General features: G+C 33.7%; 1 protein-coding gene across 2 annotated transcripts; it reads right to left on the reverse strand.

Annotated features, from left to right (window-relative positions):
- Window positions 1-640: 640 nt before the first annotated feature.
- LOC123706964 (probable histone-lysine N-methyltransferase CG1716) lies at window positions 641-27,970 on the reverse strand. Of its 2 annotated transcripts, none has more exons than XM_045656651.1 (20): window positions 27,807-27,970; window positions 25,885-27,529; window positions 25,497-25,625; window positions 24,608-24,907; window positions 23,840-23,930; window positions 20,933-21,073; window positions 20,351-20,571; window positions 19,005-19,150; window positions 16,852-16,976; window positions 14,772-15,070; window positions 13,648-13,801; window positions 12,585-12,940; window positions 11,921-12,035; window positions 10,791-10,941; window positions 10,224-10,334; window positions 8,900-8,994; window positions 7,042-7,215; window positions 4,512-4,694; window positions 3,264-3,350; window positions 641-2,564 (listed from the first exon to the last, which is right to left on the reverse strand). In XM_045656651.1, exons 2-20 carry the CDS (start codon window positions 27,513-27,515, stop codon window positions 2,406-2,408), a joined length of 4,668 nt encoding a protein of 1,555 aa, XP_045512607.1. In that variant the 5' UTR covers window positions 27,516-27,529; window positions 27,807-27,970; the 3' UTR covers window positions 641-2,405. The 2 variants fall into 2 exon arrangements, with proteins under 2 accessions (XP_045512607.1, XP_045512608.1); XM_045656652.1 differs by lacking the exon at window positions 27,807-27,970 and adding an exon at window positions 27,697-27,747.
- Between the last annotated feature and the right edge of the window lie 7 nt (window positions 27,971-27,977).

The raw sequence follows: 27,977 nt of genomic DNA on the forward strand, positions 1-27,977 counted from the left end.
TCTGAAGAAGCTTCGGACGTAATTCGTACTAACAATCCTTGTTGTCCAATACAATTTAAAAAAATTCACAGAGTTCGCGAATATTTAAAACACATTTTCCTTTCATAGTGTGTTATAAAAAATCTATAATAAATTTCTCTACTTTGTCATTATAATTCATATATTTTAATTGGTCATAATTAATAAAGGGCTCTTTTAACATAAAAAACGTTATTAATAGGAATATTTTTTTACATAATAATTGCAACAAGTACGTATTACACGACCGCTGCAGTTTCGACAAAATTGTGTGAAAAGGAGAACAGAGTGAAAGAGACAGACATATATCACTCAATCACACACTCACTCCGCTCTGCGACTCGAAAAGTTAAACATGGCAGATATGAATTAATGGGTTTAACACAAGTTGAGCGTGCGCATAATTTTTGATATACTTCTTTTGGCGCGTTAGGGAAACACGAGGAGATTATTTTTTTTTACGTCACACAAAACCGACACTCTGAAGTTAGCTATAGTCAACATTTTAGGTTTTTGTGATATTTAAATAAACTTTATTTAACTAGATAATGCGTTATTATGAAATTTTCAATGTATTAAATACCTTTTTTCTATTGTTTGTGTAGTTTTTTTCTTTAAGCTTTTTGCCTTACGCCAAAGAAGTATAACTTCTAACGCGTGTACATAACTGCACACACGTTTTATATATAAGGTAGAGCTACTGGATTTATATTGAAATAAGATTTCTCAGTTAGCAACGGATATCCAAGTTAATTTTACAACTCATAAAAAAACTGGGGCATAATTTACAAAAGCATAAAACTCATTAGCTATACACCATATGTAAAATGAGGCTGTTTTTATCTTGTACTAAGCATAGACAAAGACAAAACATCAACTATCACTATATCAAGAGCGAAGTAGTCTGAAACACTATCTCTTTCTTTATAATAGAAAACGACAAGGACCTACGTACGTGTTTAGGCCGAAGTTCACTGATCGAATAAATACTTCGGTCAGTAAGATCGTTATAATTGACAAATTATTATTACACACCTAATACTGTACTTATATTATTCGAGCCCTAAAAATCCCAATCGGAGATCATTGAAAATTAAAAATATATATATGTTGCGCTAGCCACATATATATAGGCCTAGCCACGATGACACACTCTTAATATTAAAAAAAAAACTGGAAATTACTGTAAACTCACTTTTCTATACAAATTTAGGAACTTGGATATGACCTGAAATTTAACGTTGACAGAAGCAAGTGGTATGTCTAACAGTATATTTGCTGTACACATTTTGATGGATTTTCGTATGGTGTCTTTACTAATATAATGAGTTAACGAAGTCCGAATCCATCAGTGAATAATGATATACAACACAATTATAAATATGGTAACGCGTCATCATGGATTGCACTATCAAAAAAATGAGGGTAGTTCCACAACTACCCTCAGTTTTTTTTTAAATCATAAAAATGAATTTACAATAGGTTAATATTTACAAATCTTATCAGTACATGATTTTTTTAAACTTTTGCAGTTTTGTCGAATGTGAAGTGCTTTTAAAAACTTTAAAAACTTCGCCACTGTTTCCAAATTCACTTAGAACTAATATTTTCTATGTATTACAGAAAGTGTTGAGTCACTATGGTCACTATAGTAATTTTAAATTAATGTAATACAGGGTGTTAAGTCAATATCATTGAACAGGAGCATGCACACATTATCGCTCAACGAGGATATATATAGTTAATTATAACGTATCAACCACCCTGTATATGTCCGTTTGTTGAGTATTTCGATTTTCAATTGAAATTGTCAGTAGTGAAACTTGCTCTTATAATTATAAAAAATCTTACGATTGCTAATGTTTATTTACTAGTCAACAAAGTGAGCTGTTTAGTGACAATTTTCATGTGTACTTTCTAACATATAAGAACCTTTTTATTATATGAATTGCCAGGCAATCAGAATTCATAATTTATATAATCAAATCATAATTAACATTAAAAACGTCTTGGACCTTACTTCACTAAATGAAAGTATTTTGTCAGAAATATATAAAAAAAAAGTTATCCGTATTTTTTTTTTTCGTCAACATAAGCGAATTTAACGTCAATATCTCACACAAACATCTTTAGGAATTGAAATCTTCATACTTAGAACTCCCGCGCGAACTTCACACCATTGGTACGTCACAATGTTCACTTAACACTGTTATATTCAGCTGATGGCTAACTTCACACCACTCCTATATACGACAGTACTCTACTTAATTTCACACTGTTCTCGTTAGCTGTCGGCTAACTTCACACGAAAGTTCTAGCCAACTCTCATGATAACTTCACAGTCAATATGGAAAGCTATTATACATAGCTTTTATCTTCAGCACGTGCTAGTCGGCCTCTTCAGGTGGCCGTTGGTAAATGGGACCAAATTTGGCCATGTACTTTTTGACGAACATTTTGGCCTTTGATCGTACCGAGTCAGTCACCACCAGCTCTTCTACTGTCCGGCAATGCTTAAGTTCTTTTAGCATCACGAAGTGAGTTAGCTGAAAAATAAATTATATTATTGCATTTGATGTAAAGTTTATGTTTTTTTTTAAATGTAGGTCGTTCACCCCCCCCCCGGCCCCCTTTGTGAACGACGTGTAGAAATGCAGTTAATCAGCTTACGTATTACTTGAACGGCACCTTATCCATCTTTTTTAATGATTTGCCATTCGAGCTTAACTTTCATCCTCCCAGCGACTATTCTGATACAGTAGTATATATAATTTTGAACTTGGCCAATCTTTGGGACATACATCATTCATTGCTCATAAAGATATTTAACAATATCAGAAGCAATGAGATGTTTGTATAACCTTAAATTATTTAGTCATTTTAATGATGATCTTTTGGAAATCGGTCGAGTTTAGTAGTATTTGTAAAAGAAATGTTTCTTTAAGGCGACTAAAGATATTTATCAATTTCGTAATTCTATAGATAATACAAATTATATTAAACAAAAAACAATTGTACTAAAAATATTGCCAAACATGGAAAACATAATATTTACAAATATATATACATATATAATAATAAAATATTCAAGACATTTAACTAAGTAATAACGACTTCGACTGTGTTGTGTGTACGTGAGGGTGTGTATGTGTACGCTCATGATGCAGGGGGGTGAGGCGGTGCTATATTATTTCTATATATTATATTTTTAATATTGACGCTGTAATTCGTCGATAATAACATACCTTTCTAGCAAGATGTTTGAAATCAGCTGTACAGGTGATGCGACCGGCGGGGGCTGACGAGTGACGATATGGGTTCAAATGTTGCACCTGGAAAAAATATTGTATATACTAACAACTTAAATCAAATTATCGTCGCAATTATAAAAAAAAAAACACCTTACTCAACACACTTCTCACGTAATATTGTTTTTAATCCGCCCAAAAATATTTATTTATCTACTTCTTAACAATTATTCTTATTTTTGATCTTTTAATTTAATTTTTTTTTTCTTTGCTTACACTGTTATTTTTTTATTTGTTTTTCTGCAAACTAGCTGCTGTGGTCTCTGGCAGAATGACCAGCGCTGTGTAACAACTCTGCTCCTCAGCATAATGCTGAGCCAGGGCCAATTACAACCGCAGCACACACGCATTACACAATTAAACCATTTTCTTTAAAAAAAATTGTTTTATCATGACATATCTACCTGACTGCGTATCTAATAGGCTAGTGTGTAGGCATGCTTTAGAAAAGAAAAAAATGTGTCATACGATTCGCACGTTTTTGCTATACTTCAATTAATTCACAATTAATTCTCACCTATAATTCCTTAACATATGCTTCCAACTATTCCTTACCGCTTAGAAATGCAAGCATCTATCGTTCTCACTGTTAGCCAACTATCGAACAAAAGCAATGTTGTCCGGTTTGATTTTGAACCATATGTTAAGGAATTATAGTTGAGAATTAATTTAGGGTTCTAATTGAAGAATTGCAATAATAAGACGTGCGAAACGTATGACAATTTTTATTTAACTGACTGAAGAGTAGTGGACTGTATACATATTTTGACACGTGGCTTTAAAAGCGTACAGTAACTTGTAAATTAACATCCAATTATTAAAAAAAAAAAGATAATATCAATATTATTTCAAACGTTAGTGACACAATAAAACTTTTTTCATATAGGTAACCAAACACACTTATGAACGTTAACAGAAAAGATGTTAAATTAATTCTTAATTTACATTTAATACCAGTTCGCAAGTGAAGTAGAGAGCTGGCAACTCTCCGCCACTCTTTTAAATCGCCAAGTTATGAGCCATACAAATTGTTCATGGTTCATTTTAAAAAAATCGTCAAATTTATTAAAAGCTTTATTGATTAATTTACGTTCAACGAGAGTTTTGAAATTATTCAGTGATAAATCTCTAATTTCGCTTGGAAGTTTTTTGTAAAAACGAATACAATTTCCCTACAATACATACCATAACCCTGGCCATGCTACTCCGGAACTGCTCCTTGATCTTCCTGGCGTTCTCCTCCACGTCAGCAGCGGATGGCGGAGCGGGGGCGGGTTTCTCAGGGGGCGGAGAGGACAGCTTCTCAAGGATTTGGATCACGTCCGAGTCGTCATCTGAATCGCTGTCAGAGTCGTCTAGATCACCGAACTGGAAGAAACAAATATTTTGCTCATACAAGGTTCAGCCGAGAGCTTAAGAGTCTCAAAGCCACGGCGAGAGCTATTCCGAACTAGGCTATTCGAGAAAAGACAGGTGTCAATATAATCACTACGACTATGATGATGAGTGATGTAGTGATGTGCAGGTGATGATATAAGATGGACCGACACGACTGCATGAGCTGCAAATGGAAAGGCGCCATGCTGGACGAGTTAAACGAGACTGGAGGAGGCCTATGTCCAAAGATGGACCCAGAAACTTAAACCCACTTCCTGTATTATTCATGTCCGAACTAAAAATGCGTTGAAGATCCCAAAAACTACTAAACCGATTTACATGAAACTAGAACTAAGTTCGAATATACCTCTTTCAATATTTGTTTCACACTTCGCTACATTTATACAAATAACATAATACATAAATGTTATAAAGGCAACGGGCAGCCTCATCGCTATCAAGCGATATCTTCCAGGCAAACCCTAGTAAGGGAAAACAACTAAAAGTTAAATATGATGGTTAAAGTGCAAGTGCCAAATCTTATTAAAAAAACTATATAGTAGAACCTTAATCTACATAATAATACAAAAATCAAAACGTGTGTTTACTCATCTAGACAGAAGTGATACTTTGGCGTAACAAGCTAAAAATCTATTCAAAAATTATTCTATGTTTGTAGAAAAAACGACACTAACAATAGAAAAAAATATATTTAATACATTGAAAATTTCATTATAACGCATTGTCTAGTTAAAAAATGTTGACTATGGCTAACTTCACGGTGTCGGGCTTTTGTGACGGTGTGCACGCGCATCACAAAAATTTACTTTAACTTTTTTTAATAACATTTTTCCCTACCAAAAGAACTTCAAAAATATTAATGAAACAAACCAAAAAGCTTACATCACGGATTATTTACTAATATACCTTGTATTGTATCTGAATTCACGGATTCATGAATGACGATACAAAGGAAAGATATCATATACATATATGTCGGAGAATGAATATTTTAAAATTCCCGCCACTCTGAAGTTAGTCGTAGAATGCGGTGTGGTATGGTAAGGTAGACTGTCAACGTTGACAATTGACAATGTCAATCTGTGTGATCTACCAAATGTCAGTGGCGCGACTGTTACGTGGCAGTAAGTGAATTCTTTAGTCACTTGAGTTTCGAACGTCGCCTGCGCCGGACGTGCGCACTGACTGTGTTTAAATATTAAGTTATAATGTCGGACGACGGTAGTAACACCAATTTTGCAAGTATTAATCGCGTTGAATCTGCGATATATATCGCATATATATAATACAAAGGACACATATATATATATATATGTCAGAGAATGAATACTTCAAAAATTCCCGCCACTCTGAAGTTAGTCGTAGAATGCGGTGTGGTATGGTAAGGTAGACTGTCAACGTTGACAATTGACAATGTCAATCTGTGTGATCTACCAAATGTCAGTGGCGCGACTGTTACGTGGCAGTAAGTGAATTCTTTAGTCACTTGAGTTTCGAACGTCGCCTGCGCCGGACGTGCGCACTGACTGTGTTTAAATATTAAGTTATAATGTCGGACGACGGTAGTAACACCAATTTTGCAAGTATTAATCGCGTTGAATCTGCGATATATATCGCATATATAAAATACAAAGGACACATATATATATATATGTCAGAGAATGAATACTTCAAAAATTCCCGCCACTCTGAAGTTAGTCGTAGAATGCGGTGTGGTAAGGTAAGGTAGACTGTCAACGTTGACAATTGACAATGCCTAGTCTGTGTGATCTACCAAATGTCAGTGGCGCGACTGTTTCGTGGCAGTAATTGAATTCTTTAGTCACTTGAGTTTCGAACGTCGCCTGCGCCGGACGTGCGCACTGACTGTGTTTAAATGTTAAGTTATAATGTCGGACGACGGTAGTAACACCAATTTTGCAATTATTAATCGCGTAGAATCTGCGACATATATATACTGTTTTGATTTTGTGGACAAACATGCATACACCCGCAAGAATAATATATTGCAAACGTTAATTTAGGTCAACGTTACAGCATACTTGCTTTGAAAAAAAAATCAATGGCGCTACAACCTTTTTAGGTCTGGGCCTCAGATTTCTGTATCTGCTTCATGATCATTGTACATGACACGCCATCGACTTTTGGGAGTAAAATTTCCCTGACCATTTTTCCGACCGTTCGAGTGACTCTTGCGCACATAGAAAGTCATTGGATGCCGAAAGTCCATCCGGGGATCGAACGACCTCAGGGATGAGAGTCTCAAGCCGCTGGACCAACACTGATCTCTCTTTCTGTGAAGTCGGTTAGAAGTTACCTTTAGTTCCTTGAGATCCTTATGGGTCAACTCCTTGCCCCGTTTCGACTTAGCTGCAGCCAACAAACGGACTTTTTGGAGAAGCTTCTCGCGTCGTTTACGCAACTTCTCCTTCGTCTGTTTGTATCTTTTCACCTCCATACGGCCGGCCAGCTTGTCCTCTTCAGTACGGGGCTACAAAACAAATGGATATTAATAATGATAAATAAATTTTAATGGGAAAATACAAAATAATACAACCACGCGGTTCAGGGTAAATATTTACGGATGAAACGCAATAATAATATTAGCGTCACGAAGATGTGAAGCTTTTTTGCCGAAGAAAAGAGAGAGAGCGATTGAGAGGGAGTGAGAAAGTGAGATCCAGAAAATAACGCTATTTGTTCGTTTAGTAGTTAAATATTAGAACATTATATGGCAAGTCTGTCGTATGACATCTTGTGCAGGAAAAGCAGATTTTTTATTTATGTTTATTGTCATTAGTATGTATATAGTGTATACAGTGTTAATATAGTATTGTCTGTTATTAAAATAACTTTTACACATTGAAAAAAAAAACACTTTTTTACACAACGGATTTAAGATATGTATTTAAGATAAACTTATAATTATTTACATAATTTTGAATTTTTCCGACGTTTCGCGTGCTTTACAGCGTGCGTGGTCACGGTGACTGAAGACAAAAGGTGTTGAATGTCAAACAGTATCACAGCTGTAGAGAAAGTTGTGTTATCTGTATTTATTTCCCCGGAGTTGGTATCGACTAACAGATGAAGGGTTTTTGCAGAAATGACTCACGGCGTCCTCTATTTTCGCGGATTGTTTGTCTTGGGGTTTTAATTTGGATATTATTGGATCCCAGGTGTTTGATAATTTTATACCGTCTTCTTAAGTTTATAATAATACATAACTTCAATCCGTTGTGTAAAAAAGTGTTTTCTTTAAGTGTTAATATTTCTATTAGTGATAATATATACAAATACATGGAGTGATCATATTATGATACATGATCATGTATTGGCTTTTACTTTAGTAATAATTAATATACAAACAAGTTTCACTTCTGACATATGTACTATGTACGCACGCACTTTTTTTAAATATAACAGGGGCCAAATGGACAGGATGCCACCCACGGACACACAATGCCAAAGGCCTCGCGAGTGCGTTGCCAGCCTTTTAAGCATTGTTACACACTTATCTTAAAGGAATTGTCGAATTGGTTCGGAAATACTTGTGGGCAGCTGGTCCCACATAGTGGTGATCCGCGGCAAAAACTGTCTTAAAACGCTCACTTGTGGAACGACGTACGTCAAAGTGATACATTTTCTACCCCCAAAATAATAACTAGAACTAACCTAACCTCCTCCGTTGAAAAATCTTCAACTAAAATCAAATTATCGTCGCAATTATAAAAAAAAAACATCTTACTCAACAAACTTCTCACGTAGTATTGTTTTTAATCCGCCCAAAAATATTTATTTATCTACTTCTTAACAATTATTCTTATTTTTAATCTTTTAATTTATTTTTTTCTTTGCTTACACTGCTATTTTTTTTTTTTGCGACTGAGGCGCACACTAGCTGCTGCGGTCTCTGGCAGAATGACCAGCGCTGTGGAACAACTCTGCTCCTCAGCATAATGCTTAACCAATTAAAACCACAGAACACACGCATTAAACAATTGAAGCTTTTTCTTTAAAAAAAATGTTATGTCTATTTTTTTTAATTTTTTTTTTATTGTTGTTATTTTTTGTGTTTCTGTGCGTGTTTTGTTAGTAATAAATGTTATGTCTATGTCTAAATAAATATAGCAAAACAATGGGCGTACTGTTTAAAACATATAAAAAAAACTCACGCTAATCGGCCTCTCCGTGACCAGACCTGGACGTCTCTTGCGCGGCTTATCGCTGAGTAGCGCATGCTCCGGTATCAAGCCGTCCGCCTTTATCACTGCAACGGTATTAACACAAATGAGACTGTGTGACGAATCGTAACTGCCACACAGGTACTGATAATAAATAAAAGTAGTCACAACTCTAGATCGCCACAGACTGCATCTTTTTTTTCTGATAGTACTTATTTTAAGGGTCTACACGCCGGTATGTTAGTATGTAGTGGCAGAAAAAAAAACCAGAGTTGCCTGGAATCGAAACTACCATTGTCATAATAGTGCACATAGAAAATAGCAGTTCAAATGCACTAGTCGCACTAATTAAGGTTTGAGGATCGCCAAGGCTAGTAACACTAAGCTTACATCAACAGTCTAAAAAATTCTAAAGTACCAGGCTTGTATGAATTGTAATAGGTTTATTTAACGTTTAATATTAAAAAGAAAATCTATGGAGAAGCCCTTGTCAACATAAATTCAACGTCAAATGTAGATTTGTCTCTTTCATTCTTCAGTACAATTGCATTTAACAAAAGAGACAAACGTGTTTTAGTAGATGCTTCCTAATTCTCTTATTAGATCATCTGCCAGATTCGCAATTTTATTCATAGGTATTGTTTAAATGTTTTTTCAATCAAATAACTATATGAAATCCTGGAATTTATTGCTTTTTTACGTAACTTTAAAAATCTTCAATAGATCGTGCGGACTGTACGTACGTATACGTACGTAAATTTGACAAAACTATTAAAAGTATTACTCCTGTAAAAGAAAATATCTATGAGCAATGTTGGCCCAGTGACTTCAGCGACTATCATCCCTGAGGTCTTAGGTCCGATCCCCATGGTGAATTAGATTAACATGAAAGATATCTGAAGCCCAGACCTAAAGAGATTGTAGACACTGACTTTTTGTAAATATGTACATTAATATTTTTTTAACTGTACATCACTAGGCAGCCATTTTGTAATAGTTTAGTTATGCACGTTTTTTTAAAATTCCCAGTCCTCTTAAAACTATAGTCATTGAAAGAAAACAATTTTTTTACCGGATTAAAGCTATTTGTATTATTATAAACTTATAATTATTTACAAAATCATAATTTCAGTCACCGTGCGCACGCACGCCGTAAAGCACGCGGAACGTCGGAAAAATTAAATTTAAAATGATGTAAGTAATTATAAGTTTCTAATAATACAAATTGCATTAATCCGTTTAAAAATTGTTTTCTTTCAATGTGTAAAAGCTATGTTAACCAAAGACAATAATTTGATCATTAGTAAATACTCACCCTCATAAATCCCATTAACACCTTCCACCATCTTGCCCTTCATCTGCCTTCGTACTACAGCCGTTTCCACTGCACTCATAGCGTCCGCTTCCTCATCAGAAGAACTTTCATCTACGATAAATATATAAGTCTTCGGTTTACGAGGGTCATAAAGTTGAACAAAAACATACTTACCAAGAAAATATTGAACCGTAGACAAAAATAGTATTAATAAAACATAAAATTACCAAGTTGAAAATAAATTACGTAATATTCACATCTGAACAGAAAATACAAAATCTGATAAGAACACAAAGTATAGACTATAGAGGACACCGTAATTTCTGCAAAAACCCGTCATCTTTTACTCGATACCAACTGTGATACTATTGACATTCAACACCTTTTGTCTTCAGTCACCGTGACCATGCACGCTGTAAAGCACGCAAAACGTCGTGACCATGCACGCTGTAAAGCACGCGAAACGTCGGAAAATTGTAAATTTTATAATACATAGCTTCAATCCGTTAAAAAAGTGTTTTCATTAAAAGAACACAAAGTTCATTTTTTAATTTAGTTATGTAATACCTGGTGATGGAGGCGGCTGAGGGGGTGGCAGCCACTGCGGCTGCCTCAGCTTCACGTGGTAGTAATACCTTCGGCCTCTGTCGTCCAAGGCACTCCTCCACATGGACGGCAACACCGGCTCCACGTCATCATCCTCCTCTGCATTTGCACTCTGCAAATTTTTTTGGTACTGGTTTTGAATATTACCAATTACGTGCTTTATTTGTTAAATACGGGTTTCAATTAGTCTTATATATTACTAGCGGACCCCACAGATGTTGTCCTGCATGATATTTTGAGTGATTTGGATATTATGGTCTAATGTGCATGCAAGTACCAAATGGAGCGCCATCTGCCGGGCTAATTTGTGAATCTAAACTATCCAGACCCAAACGCATACAAAAAAAAACATTCAAATCGGTGCAAGCCGTTTAATAAGAGTTCAGTGGCATACACGCGTACAGTAGAATTATATATAGATACCGTTTGAGTTTGATTGAAATTTTGAATTGCCAATAATTAAAAAGTTGAGGATATTATTAGTCTAATTTTTTTTTTTTTTAATACAGTTGCTCAAAAAGTGGCGTATTGCAGGGACGTATAACGTTCGGGATGTGCGCTATCACACACTCGTGCGTTGTCTTTCCCAACTGTCAAAACAATGTCTATTAAAAAGAAAAAAACAACCAAGAAGTATTTACTAAAAAAAAAAACATACAACTTTTTGTGATTCATGCAAATATTTCAAAAAAAGAACCTACTAATTTGTTTCAATGTCAGATTCAATGAGGTTAGGTTTCATTTCAAATAAATAAACAAATTCTACTGAAGACTTGGCTGTATGGGCATAGTTCCCTTTGCCTACCCGGAATGGGTGAAGAAAACAGAAAAAAAAAACTGCTTACATTCTTTTACGGTTGTGCGCCATTTTCCAAAAGTGTTCTTGCTAGTTTAGTTGTTGAGTAATTTCGACGATATTTTAAGTTAAAATCGCGTGGACAGAAGAGAAAAAAAGCAAATAGTTTTATAAAACTATTAAAAATATAGATAGGCTTTCCGCACTCGCAATGAAACATAATATCAATATTCGACATGGTGCCAAGCCATTTTTATATAAAGATAAAAAATTGTTTCAATCTTGCTCATCTTACCTCCGTGACCATGGGCTGAGGTGCAGTGCTAGGTCTGGACGCTTGAGGTGGAAAGGGTCCCATCTGCTGACCGAACATGAACCCACCCACACCGAACCCACTCATTCCCATCACACTGTAAATTGAAGATATTATTCGTTCGTTGTGTGAAGGAAAACACGAATGTTTAAATCGAGGGCGTGTCACCCTAGATTTTCAGGATTTTCAGGATGGAATTATTATGTTTTTTTTAAAACATTAATAAAAATAATATATTATATAAAAAAGGCATATCAACAAACGGATAGACATTTGAGGATGGTAATTGCTACGTACGGCGTCGTTTTTCCATAACGAGCGCTTTTGTCATCTTTTCTATATATAACACACGCAAATGTATCGCCAAATGTTGTTAAATGAGTCAAGACTAATAACACTTTCATACATTTAGAAAACACATTTTTAAAAGTCCAGCAACGCACTCGCTAGCGCACTGAAATTGAGTGTCCATGGGCAACTAACTTAACAACAGGTGCACCTCGCGCTTAACTTAACGTTAACTATAAAAAATCACGCTTTTAAGGTTAAAATCACAATTGAATTAAAACCAATCCTCGGGACAGATTTAACCGTTTAAAAAAATATATCAAAACAAACACAAGAATACTCAAACAAAATAACTCACTTGGGTTGTGGAACACAAAATGGCTGCCCCGGAAACGGTGGACAAAATCCAGGAGGACCCTGAAACTCCCCGTTCGGCCCGATCCATTCCGGAGGCACATCACCCGGTATCATACCCGGCATGATACCCGGCATCATGAGATTCGGGCCACCCATCATATTTTGTGGACCACTTAACATGTTCTGCGGCCCTGGTAACATGTTCGGACCCATTAGGTTTGGCCCGTTTGGCATCATATTAGGCCCATTGGGTAGCATATTCGGTCCATTTGGTAACAACGGGGGTCTGTTTGGCATCATGTTCGGTCCATTTGGCATTATAGTGGGTTGTCCGGGAATCATTCCTTGTGGGAACATCTGTAAAAGAATGTATAACCTTTTGTTCAAAATTTATTCATAGACAACAAATATTCCTACAAATATTTTACTCTATCACAGCATTTATTAAAGTAAACCTCATCACTATACCTACACTATGGCCTAGAACTTAGAAGGTATTTAGAAAACAATTTTTAAACGGATTGAAGCTATGTATTATTATTCAGAGAGGATACTGGGGGTCATTTCAGCAAAAACCCTTCATCTGTTAGTCGATACCAACTCCGGGGAAATAAATACAGATAACACAACTTTCTCTGCAGCTGTAATACTTTTGACATTTAACACCTTTTGTCTCAGTCACTGTGACCATGCACGCTGTAAAGCACGCGAAACGTCGGGAAAATTCAAAACTATGTAAAATAATTATAACTTTTTAATAATAATACATAGCTTCGATCCGTTTAAAAAGTGTTTTCTTAATGTGTCAAAACTAATTTAACAAAAGACAATACTTAGAAGGATTTTTTTTTAAATACATGAAACAAAAAACTACCAAAAAAAAAACATTTTTAGTAGTAATTTTTTTGCTCAACGGATTAGGTACCAGATAGGCTTAACATTGTTTTTTTTTTTTACATTGATCAGCCCAGTATGAAATATATCGGGCTCTGGTTAAGTATTAATTTTGTTAAAGTATATATAAATATGTATACTATGGTATCGAGGTATAAATAAATAAATACCTGTGAGAATGAATCCGGTGGCCAGTAGGGCATGAATGCTTGACTGTCTCTCTGCCGTCTGCTCTCATCGGCCGCTGCAGCTGCTTCTGCGAAGGCTCGACGTCTCTCCTCTTTGCTCATTGGTGGAATGGCCGCTAGGACTCGGTCTGTAAGTCTGTTTTCGAAAATTTTAACATACATAACAACTCTATACTACCAAAGCTCTGTTTAAAACTGTTCCAAATAAACATTGGCTTTAACAAAGGCCCTTTTAAAGTTTTTATTAGTAACTATATTAATTACTAGCAGCCCGTCCCGGCTTCGCACGGGGTAGACAATTGTTTATTTGTAGAAAAAAGTTGGTGTAGTGACATATACTACCGCGCTTAACAGTTTTTTGTAGACAATATGATGTTCTTCAGTATTGTTGTACATTATTTTGTTTTATCGCTAATAGTTTCGGCAGCGCATTCGTCGAAAGACATTTTAAGACAAATTTTACAACACCTTCGGTTACATTGTTCCAATTTTACTAAGGATCCCTAATTTTTTTCAAAATCAAATGTAGCCTATGTCAAATTGGAAGAACGTAGCATTCTATTGGTGAAAGATTTTTTTAAATCGGCCCAGTACTTTTTGAGCCTATTCATTACAAACATACAAAAATAGGTACAAATTTCCTCTTTATAATATTAGTGTAGATTATAATTCTTTTAAATAGAATAAATCAGTGGCGCTACAACCTTTTTAGGTCTGGGCCTCAAATTTCTGTATATGCTACATGAGCTTGTCAATCTAATGGGCAAGAAAAGCCTTCTGTGTCTAGACACACGCCGTCGAACTTTTGGGTTTTTTCTTCACCGTTCGAGCAAATGTTAATTGCGCACATAGAAACAAATGCACATGTCCATTGATGCACTGCCGAGATCGAACCCACGACCTCAGGGATGAGATTCATTATATAAAACATTCATAATCCTACAGACGCTTCTCTATTCAAAATGGCGGCAAAGAAATTACAAGCATGCTACGTCATTGTCAACCAATCAGCGACTGTTTTGTGTCACGTGTCTCACTATTTACAATAAATTGTTCTAAAATATATTAAATAAAGGAAATTATTTGTTGTAACATATAAACCATACCGTATACTCCGCCTCCCTTCTGGACTGCTTCGTCTTTTCCGCCTATCTCTATCTCTTTCCCTCTCTCGATCCCTCTCTCTATATCTATCCCTCTCCTTTTCTCGTTCCCTCTCCCTCTCTCGATCGCGATCACGGTCACGGTCACGTTCCTCGCGTCTCTCACGATCACGTTCGCGTTCTCGATCGCGGTCACGATCGCGTGACCCACTGGAGTCCGCAGCTCGCCTTTCAACATTGGCCTGGCGTTCGTGCTCTTTCATTTGCTGGATTCTTTCTTTTTTCGGGATTTTGAAAACTTCCTATAGAAAATATAAATTAAATAAATTGATGATGTGATGGCCCTAGGGCATGGGGCATAAATCTCCTTAGCAACAAAGGAGACTGATTCAAGAACTTAGAAAATCTTCCATGATGATGATAGATCTAATTTTTAGGTATCAAATTTAAATAATTATTATATATAATACTAGCTGACCCGGCAAACGTCATTTTGCCATGTGAAGCTTTCAGGACCTTCTGGTCCTGGTGCATAAAACTTATAAATAAAACATATATAGGATAATTATGATAACTTAAAGTACTAATCCAATATTAATTATATGACAAACTTTCTGACCCCTGAATTATATAAGAGACGCTGTTTTGCCATATATGTTACTTCCAAGAAACATTTTTTTAGGTCAATAAAAATAACCTATCTACTATAGTAAAAAAATTAACATAGAACAAACAGACAGCTGCAAAACACATTTCATAAAACTACACATTATTCACTCTACCCTCATTATGCATATTGAAAATCTGTAAATTTTCCCATACACACAAAGAATTTTACACCACACGCGAAGACATACAGACAAGATATACACTTCGACACAAAATACGCCTAAACCTACCATCATCCCGATTACAAATACATGCATCAGGCCCACTAGTCATGTCAATCAGAATTTATAATAAACTACCGGAGACACTAAGAAATGAAAAAAACTAAAAAAAAAAACTTCTTATACGTAAATGTTATTATAGCGTTAATGAGTACCTAGAAGATAAAAATATAAGCTTAATTTCATAATTATTAATCGAAAATCAAAATTAAATAAATAAATAAAAAATGTTATTCTATATAATTAATACTAAGCTGAAATGTAAAATTTTATGTACTATTTTGTTACTATTAATTATGTAATATAAATTTTGTAATACCGTCTTTTGCTGTGCCCTAACAGGGTCCATAATATTGTACCTAGCTTTAAGCCTCTTAAACATCTATTGGAACGTTATGGAATGCAAATAAATATATGAATATAAAAAATAGGGGTCGGTCGTAGATGGGTGACAATTAAGGGTTGTATGTATTTTTGTATGCTGTATTATAAAAAAATAAAAACATTTTTTTTTTGGGGTGGTCACCCCTTATCACTTAGGGGTTCGAAAGAGAGATAGTAGCCGATTCTCACACATACTGAATATGCATAAAAATTTCATAAGCATCGGTTGAGCCGTTTCGGAGGAGTATGGGAACAAACATTGTGACACGAGAATTTTATATAAATATAGAAAAGAGATATAATTTGATACTTAATATTTTTCATAAGTAATTATTAACATTAAAAAATTTCAAATATTTTTTTCTGTTTATTAACTTTATGTCCATCGTTATTAAATATATATATATATATATTATAGTGTAATAAATAAACAAAAAAAAATAAATATTTTTTAACGTATATATACTGTCTCAAAAAAGGTTCTTATATACAGAAAATGCATCTAATAATGCATATATGAATGTTTTAGCCTTCAAAACTATTTAAATAAATCAATTTCTGCATCTGTTTCATGATAATTTACTAAACAAATAGGCAAGTAGGTGATCAGCCTTCCGTGCCTGACACACACCGTCGACTTTTTGGGTTAGGGCAAGCCGGTTTCCTCACGATGTTTTCCTTCACCGTTCGAGCTAATATTAAATGCGCATATAGAAAGAAAATCCATTGGTGCACAGCCGGGGATCGAACCTACGACCTGAAAGCTATTTATTAATAATTATTTAATTTGAATCAAGAATAATACTTACTTTGAGACTAGACCACCTATCTAAAAGCTGCGATGACAGATCTTTAATTTTCTCAAGCATAGCAGCATTCTCTTTGGCTTTATCTACTTCTGGAACGGGTCTGCTCCCCAGTTCAACCGGTAGACCTAAAAAATATTAACTATTAAAATACAAATACATATTGTTTCATAGAAACGGGCAGTTCATGGTTTGGAGGAAACTTTCATAGTCTTTAAAAGCACAACTTTAAGAGAATATTTCCATCTTTTTATAGAATGGGGCAAACCGGCAGGAAACCTGATCAGGCAGGTCTCGTGGGTGCGTATTTTTTGACGTGACAACGTCTTATAATTCGATGGAGCCGGCTGAAGCACGAAAAAACATGACGCATGCGCCGTTACTACGCTCTAAGCCGTTCCATTTAAGGCTTGAAGTGCGAGCGAGAGCGCAGATCGAGCGACAAAGAGGCACAATCGGCGTCCGCGTTCCGCAGCGTTCGACATTTTGTATTGTATATGTATCTTTAATTTGCAAGAGATATTATTTTTAAATAAAAAAAAATTAACATAACTGTATTTATGCGTACAAATAAACATTTATTTGTACGCATAAATACAGTTATGTTCAATTCAATTGAGTCATATAGATGCAAAGGCAGCATCATCCAATTTTATCATGATAGCAACTTTGAATGCAGTCTGTCAGTTAAAAATCAGCTTAATTGGTTGACTTATTTAGTTTATAGCAAATCAAGCAATATATCGTACAAAATGACTTTTAAAATTTTAGGTTTGTAGCAAAAACAGCATTATCCACTTGGGTAATGCCAAAGACAGCAACGTCCGATTCAGCCAATCAGGTGTCTGTATTTGGCCACCATGACACTTTATTTAGTATGGCGATTATTGTTTTGTTGTTCTTGGTGTGATGTTTATTTTTATAAAATTAAACAGGATTAGGTATACTTTTCCCAATAAAAGGTGAAAAACAACACGATGGAGTGTTTTACTACCCCATGTGACAAAAATTCTAGTAGAAAAAAGCAAGCTGACCCCGATAAATGGAAGAGAAATGAGGCTAAAAAAATGCGGTAAGTTATAGTGTGATTCAACGTTTTTGATCCTAATAATGTTTTTTAAATGACACAAAAAGGAAGAGCTTCTTAATTCGATTTGTGTTTTTAGTGTAATATTGTTGTGATGTCTTTCTGATGATTTTAAAATAAAATAAAAATAACTGTATTCAGAAAATCTATTTATGAAATCAGTCTAAAAATTCCCCTGGGTGGGCTTGTGGCTGTGCCAATATGTATTTTCTTTCGTGCCCAATGAAAAATCCACTGATTAATAATTTAGAATAATGATTTAAGTTTATAATGTGATTAATCGTTATGATATCCCTTAAATACAGTAAACTCCTGACGTAGACACCTGTGGTATGTACTCTACACCAAAAGTATCAAGATTATTCAGTCTAATTATGATGTAAAATCTATGGTTGCAAATGCAGCAACATCCTAGAGATTTGGCTGCAAAGGTAGCAATATCTACGAGTTAGGGGCAGAAACAGAAACATCCAAAACCAACCTTCTAGTTTTTAGACACATGATTCTCTGAATTTGTATGTTAAAAATAGCATCATATATAGTTATATTACTGCTTTAAAACTAAAAATTTGTTTACTGCCATTTTGTTAAGACTGGATGTTGTTACCTTTGCTTCTATATGACTCAATTGTGATTGCATTTACATACAAAATATTTATCAAACAAATAAGATTAAAATTTTATTTTGAAAAAAGCAACCATTCCATCAGTATTTTCTTCTGACGTTGCCACGTCAGTAAACCGACTTTTTAAAGAATTGCTCGCTCCATTCTCGTAAGGCCCTAAGTAGAACTAGTTTGGTAATATTTCAGAGAGCAGCGATTTACACATAGTGGTGGTGCAAGGTAGAATTTGCCTTAAAAAAACTCTCAGTTGTGTTAAGCACAACGGACCTATTAAGAGTCTAAGTGTGGTTTTTTTGTTTTTTATAAAATCGGTTTCATTAAAAAATTAATCCTAGAAAGTATCTATTGGTTTTATTATTTATCTATTATTGGTCATTATTCATAATTTATTAAATGATTTTATTAGATAATTGAACCTTTAACAGTTAAATTAAACATTATACCAGTAGCCTCATCGATGAAAACAGGTGGCTCCGGTGGGATTTCTGAAGAGCTGAGCCATCTCTCAATGATTGTGAAGAAGCGTGTCTCTTGCACCATTGTCTTGTTGGGTATGGGCAATCTATCTACTGTTTGAAGCATTTCCAATCTGGAATAATATTTAAAAAATTAATAATTTTCAAATCAAAATATATTCTTTCATGCATAACATAATAACTTTATATAAAAAATTAATGCTTATAAGTTTACTTCGCTCAACTTATAACCTCAAATTTTGACTTTTATTAGCAAACATTACATTTTAAACTTTACTGGACGATCATTTCCATTTAACATTATACAGGAACATACTAACTGTTGTGCTCTCTGGCAGAATGACCAGCACCGTGGAACATGTCTGCTCCACAGCATTATGCTGAGCCAGGGCCAGTTACAACCACAACTCATTACACACTCAAAATGTATCTTTCACTTTTTTTTCTTTCCATAATTTTTTGTGATTATTTACTATTATTTTATGTATTTCTGTGTGTGTGTTTCGTTAGTAATAAATGGTAATTCTGTCTGTACTATATGAAACCTACTAGTATTCCTACTAGCATTTTTAAAAATTGTCTCAACAAAAAAGAAATTCTATTAATATTGAGATGAAACAATATTATAGACATAAATTAGGTAATATAATATGTAATTACTATGTAAAATTCAATTTTGTGTATGTAAAACAAATTTGCACACCAATATGTACAACCATTTCTCTCGACTCTTCACCGGAGAGCAACCTATTTGTGAAGAATATATGAATATACTGTGATTTAAATATGTACTTGATTTTGTTATTTTTAGTAAGAATTTGGCCACACATGTAAATAAATAAAGAGAAAAATAAATTTTTGTACTGTATTCTTGCAAATAAATAAATAGTTATAATAATTATTATTGGACCAGGGGATTTGTCAAATTGTGAACTTTATTAGACTCGTTGACTTCACTAGTGTTAATTAATATACAGCCCGCTATAGATTTTGGGAAATTGGATAAATACCTTTATATAAAAAAACTGTCTAGACATCAATTATATGTTGGTAATGAGTATAGCCGTGGCTATGTATAAATACTATCTTTAAATGCTGGTCCAGTAGTTTTAAATTTTATAAACATACACACAAAAATAGTTTCTTTTTGTCTTATATTAAATATTTGTATACAAATTTTGTATGTACCAGTGAAAACATAGATTATTTATCTAATATCATGTCACATATTGTTTTAGTAACGAAATATTTTATTACTTGAAATTCCTTTAATGTTGCCAATGTCTGAAATAAAAATAAAAAAAATCACTCACTTAAAGTCCAAAGAAGCATCAGCACACCACGGCGCTAACAGCCTTAGCCCGCGGTAGTCCAAGAACAGTCGGCGACAAGGTAAGTCAGCGTCGCGTAAGAGCCGCAATAGTGCGGCCTGCGCGCGGCGCGTCTTAGCGCGGACGACTGTACGCGATAGGCGGAGTGTATGACATTGATTCTTAACTCCGGTGCGACTGAGGGCTTCCAGATCTTCTTCAATCTATATTTTAAAGTTGATTAAAAACTCATTTCTCAATTGTTTAAATTAGTAGCTATATAGACACGGGCGTGGTCCGCCATCGCCAAAATTCAGGAATGGTCACGTGACCATGCGTCATATCAAATCATTTTCTTTTTCAGTAGCTGGTTACCAGTACAAATTATTTTTGTTTAATATGTAAAAACTAAACCATTTTTTTGACACGGTTTTTTCCAAAGTATTGATCCGTCTCTTTTCATCAAAGCGTAAATGCGATTTGACAGAAAGAGACAGAAACATCGTTAAAGGAATGCTCTCAACAGGAACACTCAGAAATCGTCGCCGGAGCAACCGAATTACAATATTAAAAATAAAGTCTTACATCAGCATCTTGAACTAAGTCCGCACTAGGTTTATAACTGCGATCTCTTCTTGGTCTCCGCACTCGGGGTTTCGCCTTGTCTTCTGTGGTCTGCATCTCCTCAGACTCAGCTGTGAACTTGGACGTAGACACGTCTCCCTCCTGTAAAATATTTATAAAAGCTTCTTTAAATATACACCAACAACTTTTTTTTTTACTATACACATCCCCGTGGATACCCAAAAACTGCTAAACCAATAAAAAGATCTGATATCAGTTTCCGAGAAATTAGTTGATAACATCTCAAAGATAACATATGTACTTCACCAATTTTACATTTGACATACATACTCAACGTTTATGTAAACTAAGTAGACTTTCACCATTCTATGAAGTTCTTGAACCTTCATTAATGCAATTTATTTAAAAGCTTCTTTAAACATACACCAACAACTTTTTTTTACTATACACATCCCCGTGGATACCCAAAAACTGCTAAACCAATAAAAAGATCTGCTATCAGTTTCCGAGAAATTAGGTGATAACATCTTAAAGATAACATATGTACTTCACCAATTTTACATTTGACATACATACTCAAAGTTTATGTAAACTAAGTAGACTTTCACCATTCTATGAAGTTCTTGAACCTTCATTAATGCAATTTATTTAAAAGCTTCTTTAAATATACACCAACAACTTTTTTTTTACTATACACATCCCCGTGGATACCCAAAAACTGCTAAACCAATAAAAAGATCTGATATCAGTTTCCGAGAAATTAGTTGATAACATCTCAAAGATAACATATGTACTTCACCAATTTTACATTTGACATACATACTCAACGTTTATGTAAACTAAGTAGACTTTCACCATTCTATGAAGTTCTTGAACCTTCATTAATGCAATTTATTTAAAAGCTTCTTTAAACATACACCAACAACTTTTTTTTACTATACACATCCCCGTGGATACCCAAAAACTGCTAAACCAATAAAAAGATCTGCTATCAGTTTCCGAGAAATTAGGTGATAACATCTTAAAGATAACATATGTACTTCACCAATTTTACATTTGACATACATACTCAAAGTTTATGTAAACTAAGTAGACTTTCACCATTCTATGAAGTTCTTGAACCTTCATTAATGCAATTTATTTAAAAGCTTCTTTAAATATACACCAACAACTTTTTTTTTACTATACACATCCCCGTGGATACCCAAAAACTGCTAAACCAATAAAAAGATCTGATATCAGTTTCCGAGAAATTAGTTGATAACATCTCAAAGATAACATATGTACTTCACCAATTTTACATTTGACATACATACTCAACGTTTATGTAAACTAAGTAGACATTCTCCATTCTATGGAGTTCTTGAACCTTCATTAATGCAATTTATTTAAAAGCTTCTTTAAATATACACCAACAACTTTTTTTTACTATACACATCCCCGTGGATACCCAAAAACTGCTAAACCAATAAAAAGATCTGATATCAGTTTCCGAGAAATTAGTTGATAACATCTTAAAGATAACATATGTACTTCACCAATTTTACATTTGACATAGATACTCAACGTTTATGTAAACTAAGTAGACATTCTCCATTCTATGGAGTTCTTGAACCTTCATTAATGCAATTTATTTAAAAGCTTCTTTAAATATACACCAACAACTTTTTTTTTACTATACACATCCCCGTGGATACCCAAAAACTGCTAAACCAATAAAAAGATCTGATATCAGTTTCCGAGAAATTAGTTGATAACATCTCAAAGATAACATATGTACTTCACCAATTTTACATTTGACATACATACTCAACGTTTATGTAAACTAAGTAGACATTCTCCATTCTATGGAGTTCTTGAACCTTCATTAATGCAATTTATTTAAAAGCTTCTTTAAATATACACCAACAACTTTTTTTTTACTATACACATCCCCGTGGATACCCAAAAACTGCTAAACCAATAAAAAGATCTGATATCAGTTTCCGAGAAATTAGTTGATAACATCTTAAAGATAACATATGTACTTCACCAATTTTACATTTGACATAGATACTCAACGTTTATGTAAACTAAGTAGACATTCTCCATTCTATGGAGTTCTTGAACCTTCATTAATGCAATTTATTTAAAAGCTTCTTTAAATATACACCAACAACTTTTTTTTTACTATACACATCCCCGTGGATACCCAAAAACTGCTAAACCAATAAAAAGATCTGATATCAGTTTCCGAGAAATTAGTTGATAACATCTTAAAGATAACATATGTACTTCACCAATTTTACATTTGACATAGATACTCAACGTTTATGTAAACTAAGTAGACATTCTCCATTCTATGGAGTTCTTGAACCTTCATTAATGCAATTTATTTAAAAGCTTCTTTAAATATACACCAACAACTTTTTTTTTACTATACACATCCCCGTGGATACCCAAAAACTGCTAAACCAATAAAAAGATCTGATATCAGTTTCCGAGAAATTAGTTGATAACATCTTAAAGATAACATATGTACTTCACCAATTTTACATTTGACATACATACTCAAAGTTTATGTAAACTAAGTAGACTTTCTCCATTCTATGGAGTTTGAACCTTCATTAATGCAATTGATTTAAATACAGAGTTATTCAACAATTAAGCCGGCTTTGAATTTCAGAATGAGTGCTTGGTATACTATCTACAGTGTGTGAACTTTAATGGTAAATTATAGGTCCTAAGATAATTGTGACTCCTGTAAATCAAATGCAGTAATATTATACGGAGTCTTTTTTACTATTAAGTGTCCGTTCCAATTGAGACAACATCAAGTTATGTATATAGATATTAGTTTTATGTACATTACTTGACTAAAGTAGTTTACACATAGCTCATTAAACCAACATTAAAGATGCCACCCACCTCCTCATAATCTTCATCCTCCGAATCAGGTTCGGCCCCAATCCAGCCCCTACAATTCTCAGCACCACAGTAACACCTTTGCGCCACTTTGCTGCGTGTAAAATATAATTTGTTACCCTCACCACACTGGAAATTTTGCCATGGCCGTTTTCAAATTCTTTTTAAGTAAAATGTCAAAAACATTTTAGTTTAATCTATTTATTAATAATATTTTTAGTTTAAGCATAATATTACATATTAACTGTAGTAACTACCTATAACTTCTAACACAATTTAAAAGAAAATTTGTGTAGAATATTATTTTTAAAAAATTGTCTTTTAATTATATAAATGATACAATTTCCTGGAATGAACATATACAGTGTATACTCTATATAAACATATATTAGTTTTTTTTTAAATTGTGGATTCAAATCTAAAAACAAATGTAATGTATGTATATAGATTTAAAATTCATATCAGTAGTTCAGATGATTAGATGCTGTGCAACAAAGCACACATATTATTATTTACATATTTTAAAGAAAATTTGTGTCATTTAAATAGACAACACCAAAACATAACACAAAATTCTTTAAATTTCACGAATTACTAATTCAAATATCAAATTTTTTTTTTTAGAATTTTGTTCAAATCGGCAAATCTTGGGTAAAAAAATTATTTAAATTCAGTTAAATACATTGATGAAGAATGCATTGTAAGTAGCTTATATTATGATTATATTTTTAAGGCAAAAAATGATGTAAGCAAATAAATGTGAAAACTCACCCAAATCTTTGAAACTGGTAGTCAAATGTTATTTCTTCCCCAATAGGAATATCCCGCTTACTGAAAAATCCAATTCTGAGTTCTCCATTGACCGTCCACTTCTGAGTTTCAGCATTTGGATCGCAGGAATGATTTATGAATCGAGAGATATTTCCCTTCACTGTAGCATCAATTACGGTATCACCTTTGAGTGACATAAAATAGTGGTGGAGGTTATTTTCATCGGAGTAGGCTTGGGCCCTTTTGTAGAATTGATCATAAGCTAGCACTTCACCCACATATTCCATTAGGAATTCACCTCTGTAACCAGAAAAATTAAGATAAAAACGCAAAGAACAGTGGCCAGTGAATCATTATTTGACACTTCAAGTGTTCTTTAATAATTTCCAACAATCGAGTTTGAACATATTTCGCAGAGATATTACTTACATTATCTACTATGTATATAAATGATATTTATTTAATATACAAAATTATGCTTTGCTATAATCTAAAATACATTCGCTATGTTACAGCTTTAATTAACACATAAGATTTACTAGATGCAAATAAATTATATTCAGATTTTATAAGGATTATAATTATGAATTTTTAAATATTCTTACATTCATATTGCTAATGGAATGTAACTGATAAAACTAGAATTAATATAAATCTTATACTTAATACTACAATTAGTAAATCTTAAAGTTGCATAAATTAAATTTCTAAGGATGCTAAATGCAAGATAATATTTTAAAAGACATATTTACAAACATATTTAATTAGTAATATTGTGTATTAGATTATATAGAGAATTTTATGTTTATGCATATATTGGGTTGGTGTGAAAGATATATATTTTTGTTAATTCATGGCCATGAAGATTTACTATGAGATTAATACTTACACTGGAACATTAGCACTAGCTTCCACACCACACCCCTTTTTTTCAGCATAAAAAACTTTTAGAGCACCATTCTCTTTTTTCTGAAACCGTCTGTTTGTACATCTATCTCCAACGGGACATCTTGAATTACTGGAATGTTAAAATGTATACAAAACAACAACGCTATGTAATCAGGTTATGAAAACATATTTAAGTACTTTATAAATGTTACTGTATGGTGAATGTCAAATATTAATAGATACTTGAAACACAATTTTTAATAATAATTAGAATGTTAAATATCAAATGCATAAAGTAACAATATAACTGATGAAAGTATAATCAAATACTTATATAATAAAAATATGTACATACACGATCAATTTATGTAAACAATAAAAAATGTTACCATTCAATCATAAGGAGTCTATTCAAACAGTCTTCTCCACAAGCAAGTTCTCCTCTCTCCAACTCTTCTTTGGTCATAAAACAGTCACAAATCATCTTCTTTGTATCCCGACTTATCATTCTATCACATAAATACTCATTTTCATCCAAATGTTGGTATTGGTTCATTCTTTCTTCAATTATTCTATCATAAGCTTCTTTACTCAAGGCAATAACTTCTTTTACTTCTTCAACATGCTGTTTCTCTTCAACAGGAGGTAGTTTTGGCAAACTTGGGCTTGCTAATGGAGAAATTGATGGTGAACTTGCCCCCATTTCAAGTTCACTTGATCGTCGCCACCTAGATTTAACTTTAACAGGCATTTCTGTTGGAACAGGAAACGGAGGAGGATTAGTATTCGATTGGTTTAAGGCATCAGAAGGCTTATCTTGGCTTTCGGACCCTGACTCTTCAAGTTTTAGTTTTGTTTGTGTTATTAATGTTTTTTTCAGTGTATTTCTGACTAAACCATAACCTTTAGTCTTTTGCTTTAATGTACTTATTGTTTTTATTCTATTAGATCTTCGAACACCTGATGGAGAGGACTCTGAGGAATCATTTGAATTGTTCTGCACCTGGTCTGTTGCTCTTGAAGAGTTGCTGTCATCAGATATAGTTGAGCTTGGTGTTAAACTTGGATCAGGCCTATCCAAATTCTCTTTAGGGAACTGTAAATCTGGAGTAACACAATTAGAGTTTCTGATAACTTCTTCACAATACTGCATTGGAGAACTAGGATTTAATGTTGGAACTAGATTAAGTTTTTCAAAATCTTTTTGAAATTCAATATCTTGATTTTCATTTTCACTTTTGTCATTTTCACTTAACTCTTGATCCTTTGAACTATCAATATCAATATTATAATAACCCTCTTGATTATCATCATCTAATATTTGAACTATAGTTATCACTTCATCATCATCACCATAAAGATGCTCATTAAACATTTGAACTTGATCTTCATTGTGAACTTCATTGGCCTGATTGTTTTCCATCTCTTGGTGGTCTATTGGTGAACACATTTCTTTTTCATCACTAGCATTACCTAAGTCCTTTTTATTTTCTGTGGTATTTTCATTAGGTAAAGGTATATCTAAGCTTTCGACTGAAGGCAGAGGAGATACATCTCTAGAACTAAAACTATGCAATGCACGATCTGGAATGTTCATAGGACTGGGACAAGCACCACTATTTGTATCAGATTGAGTATCCACAGCAGCATTGGAATCTGATTCAGAACTTATACCAGGATCTACAACTCTTATCTCAAAGCTACTGTTAGTTTCACTGTCACTACCAACATCATATTTTTTTGTAAATGTATCATCATTATTAAACAAACATCGATATTTACCAAACTTCTTGTGTAGAACTACATAAGGCAGTTCCTGAGTTGGTTTAGCATTTATGTCAGAAGTAGTCTGTCCACTTGTGGTTTCTTTAGTTTCAGGAGGTGGGTCTTCTGAGGCAGGTGCAGAGGGTGGTTCCACCGTTGTGGAGGTTTCACCTTCGATCGCACTCTTTTGGATAGGCTTACCACGCCGCGCGGAACGCCGAGAGGCAACATTTGCTGGTTTCTTTTTCTTGGCCATTGTTGCCAATCAACCTGTAAAACAAACATAAGGGTTATATATATATACATTACCCGCCACGGATTACGGTAACAGTGACCTCTTTGCTAGTTACACATTTTTGACAATGCCATTTTGTTGTCGCATCGTTACATATATTATTACAAAACTGTAAATGTAATTATGTTTTATATCCAAAAACCTTGTTTCATCTGTTAGCGGCACCGGTTATTTTGTAATTGAATATTGCCAATCTAAAAAGACTACAAACAAATATTATGCTAATAGCTGATACAGCTTTTTTATACGTACCATAACTTTGTACAAGTTCCCAAAATGATACACCTTTATGTTTAGATTTTAATATCATTCACAAATCTCTATCACAAAACAGATTAAATTAATGTTATTCTTATTAATAAAACATGTTAATTTTTACAATCCCTTTTTTTACCCAGTACATAGGCATTTTTGTCGATTTGC

Source organism: Pieris brassicae, chromosome 3, assembly GCF_905147105.1.
Source record: "Pieris brassicae chromosome 3, ilPieBrab1.1, whole genome shotgun sequence".
NCBI lineage: Eukaryota > Metazoa > Arthropoda > Insecta > Lepidoptera > Pieridae > Pieris > Pieris brassicae.

Coding starts and splice junctions, on each gene's coding strand:
- LOC123706964 (XM_045656651.1), bottom strand. CDS start 27,515: ATGGCCAAGAAAAAGAAACCAGCAAATGTTGCCTCTCGGCGTTCCGCG. Junction 23,931..24,607: donor TACCAGTTTCAAAGATTTGG/GTGAGTTTTCAC, acceptor TTTTACACGCAG/CAAAGTGGCGCAAAGGTGTT. Junction 10,942..11,920: donor CTCAGCCCATGGTCACGGAG/GTAAGATGAGCA, acceptor AAAAATTTGCAG/AGTGCAAATGCAGAGGAGGA.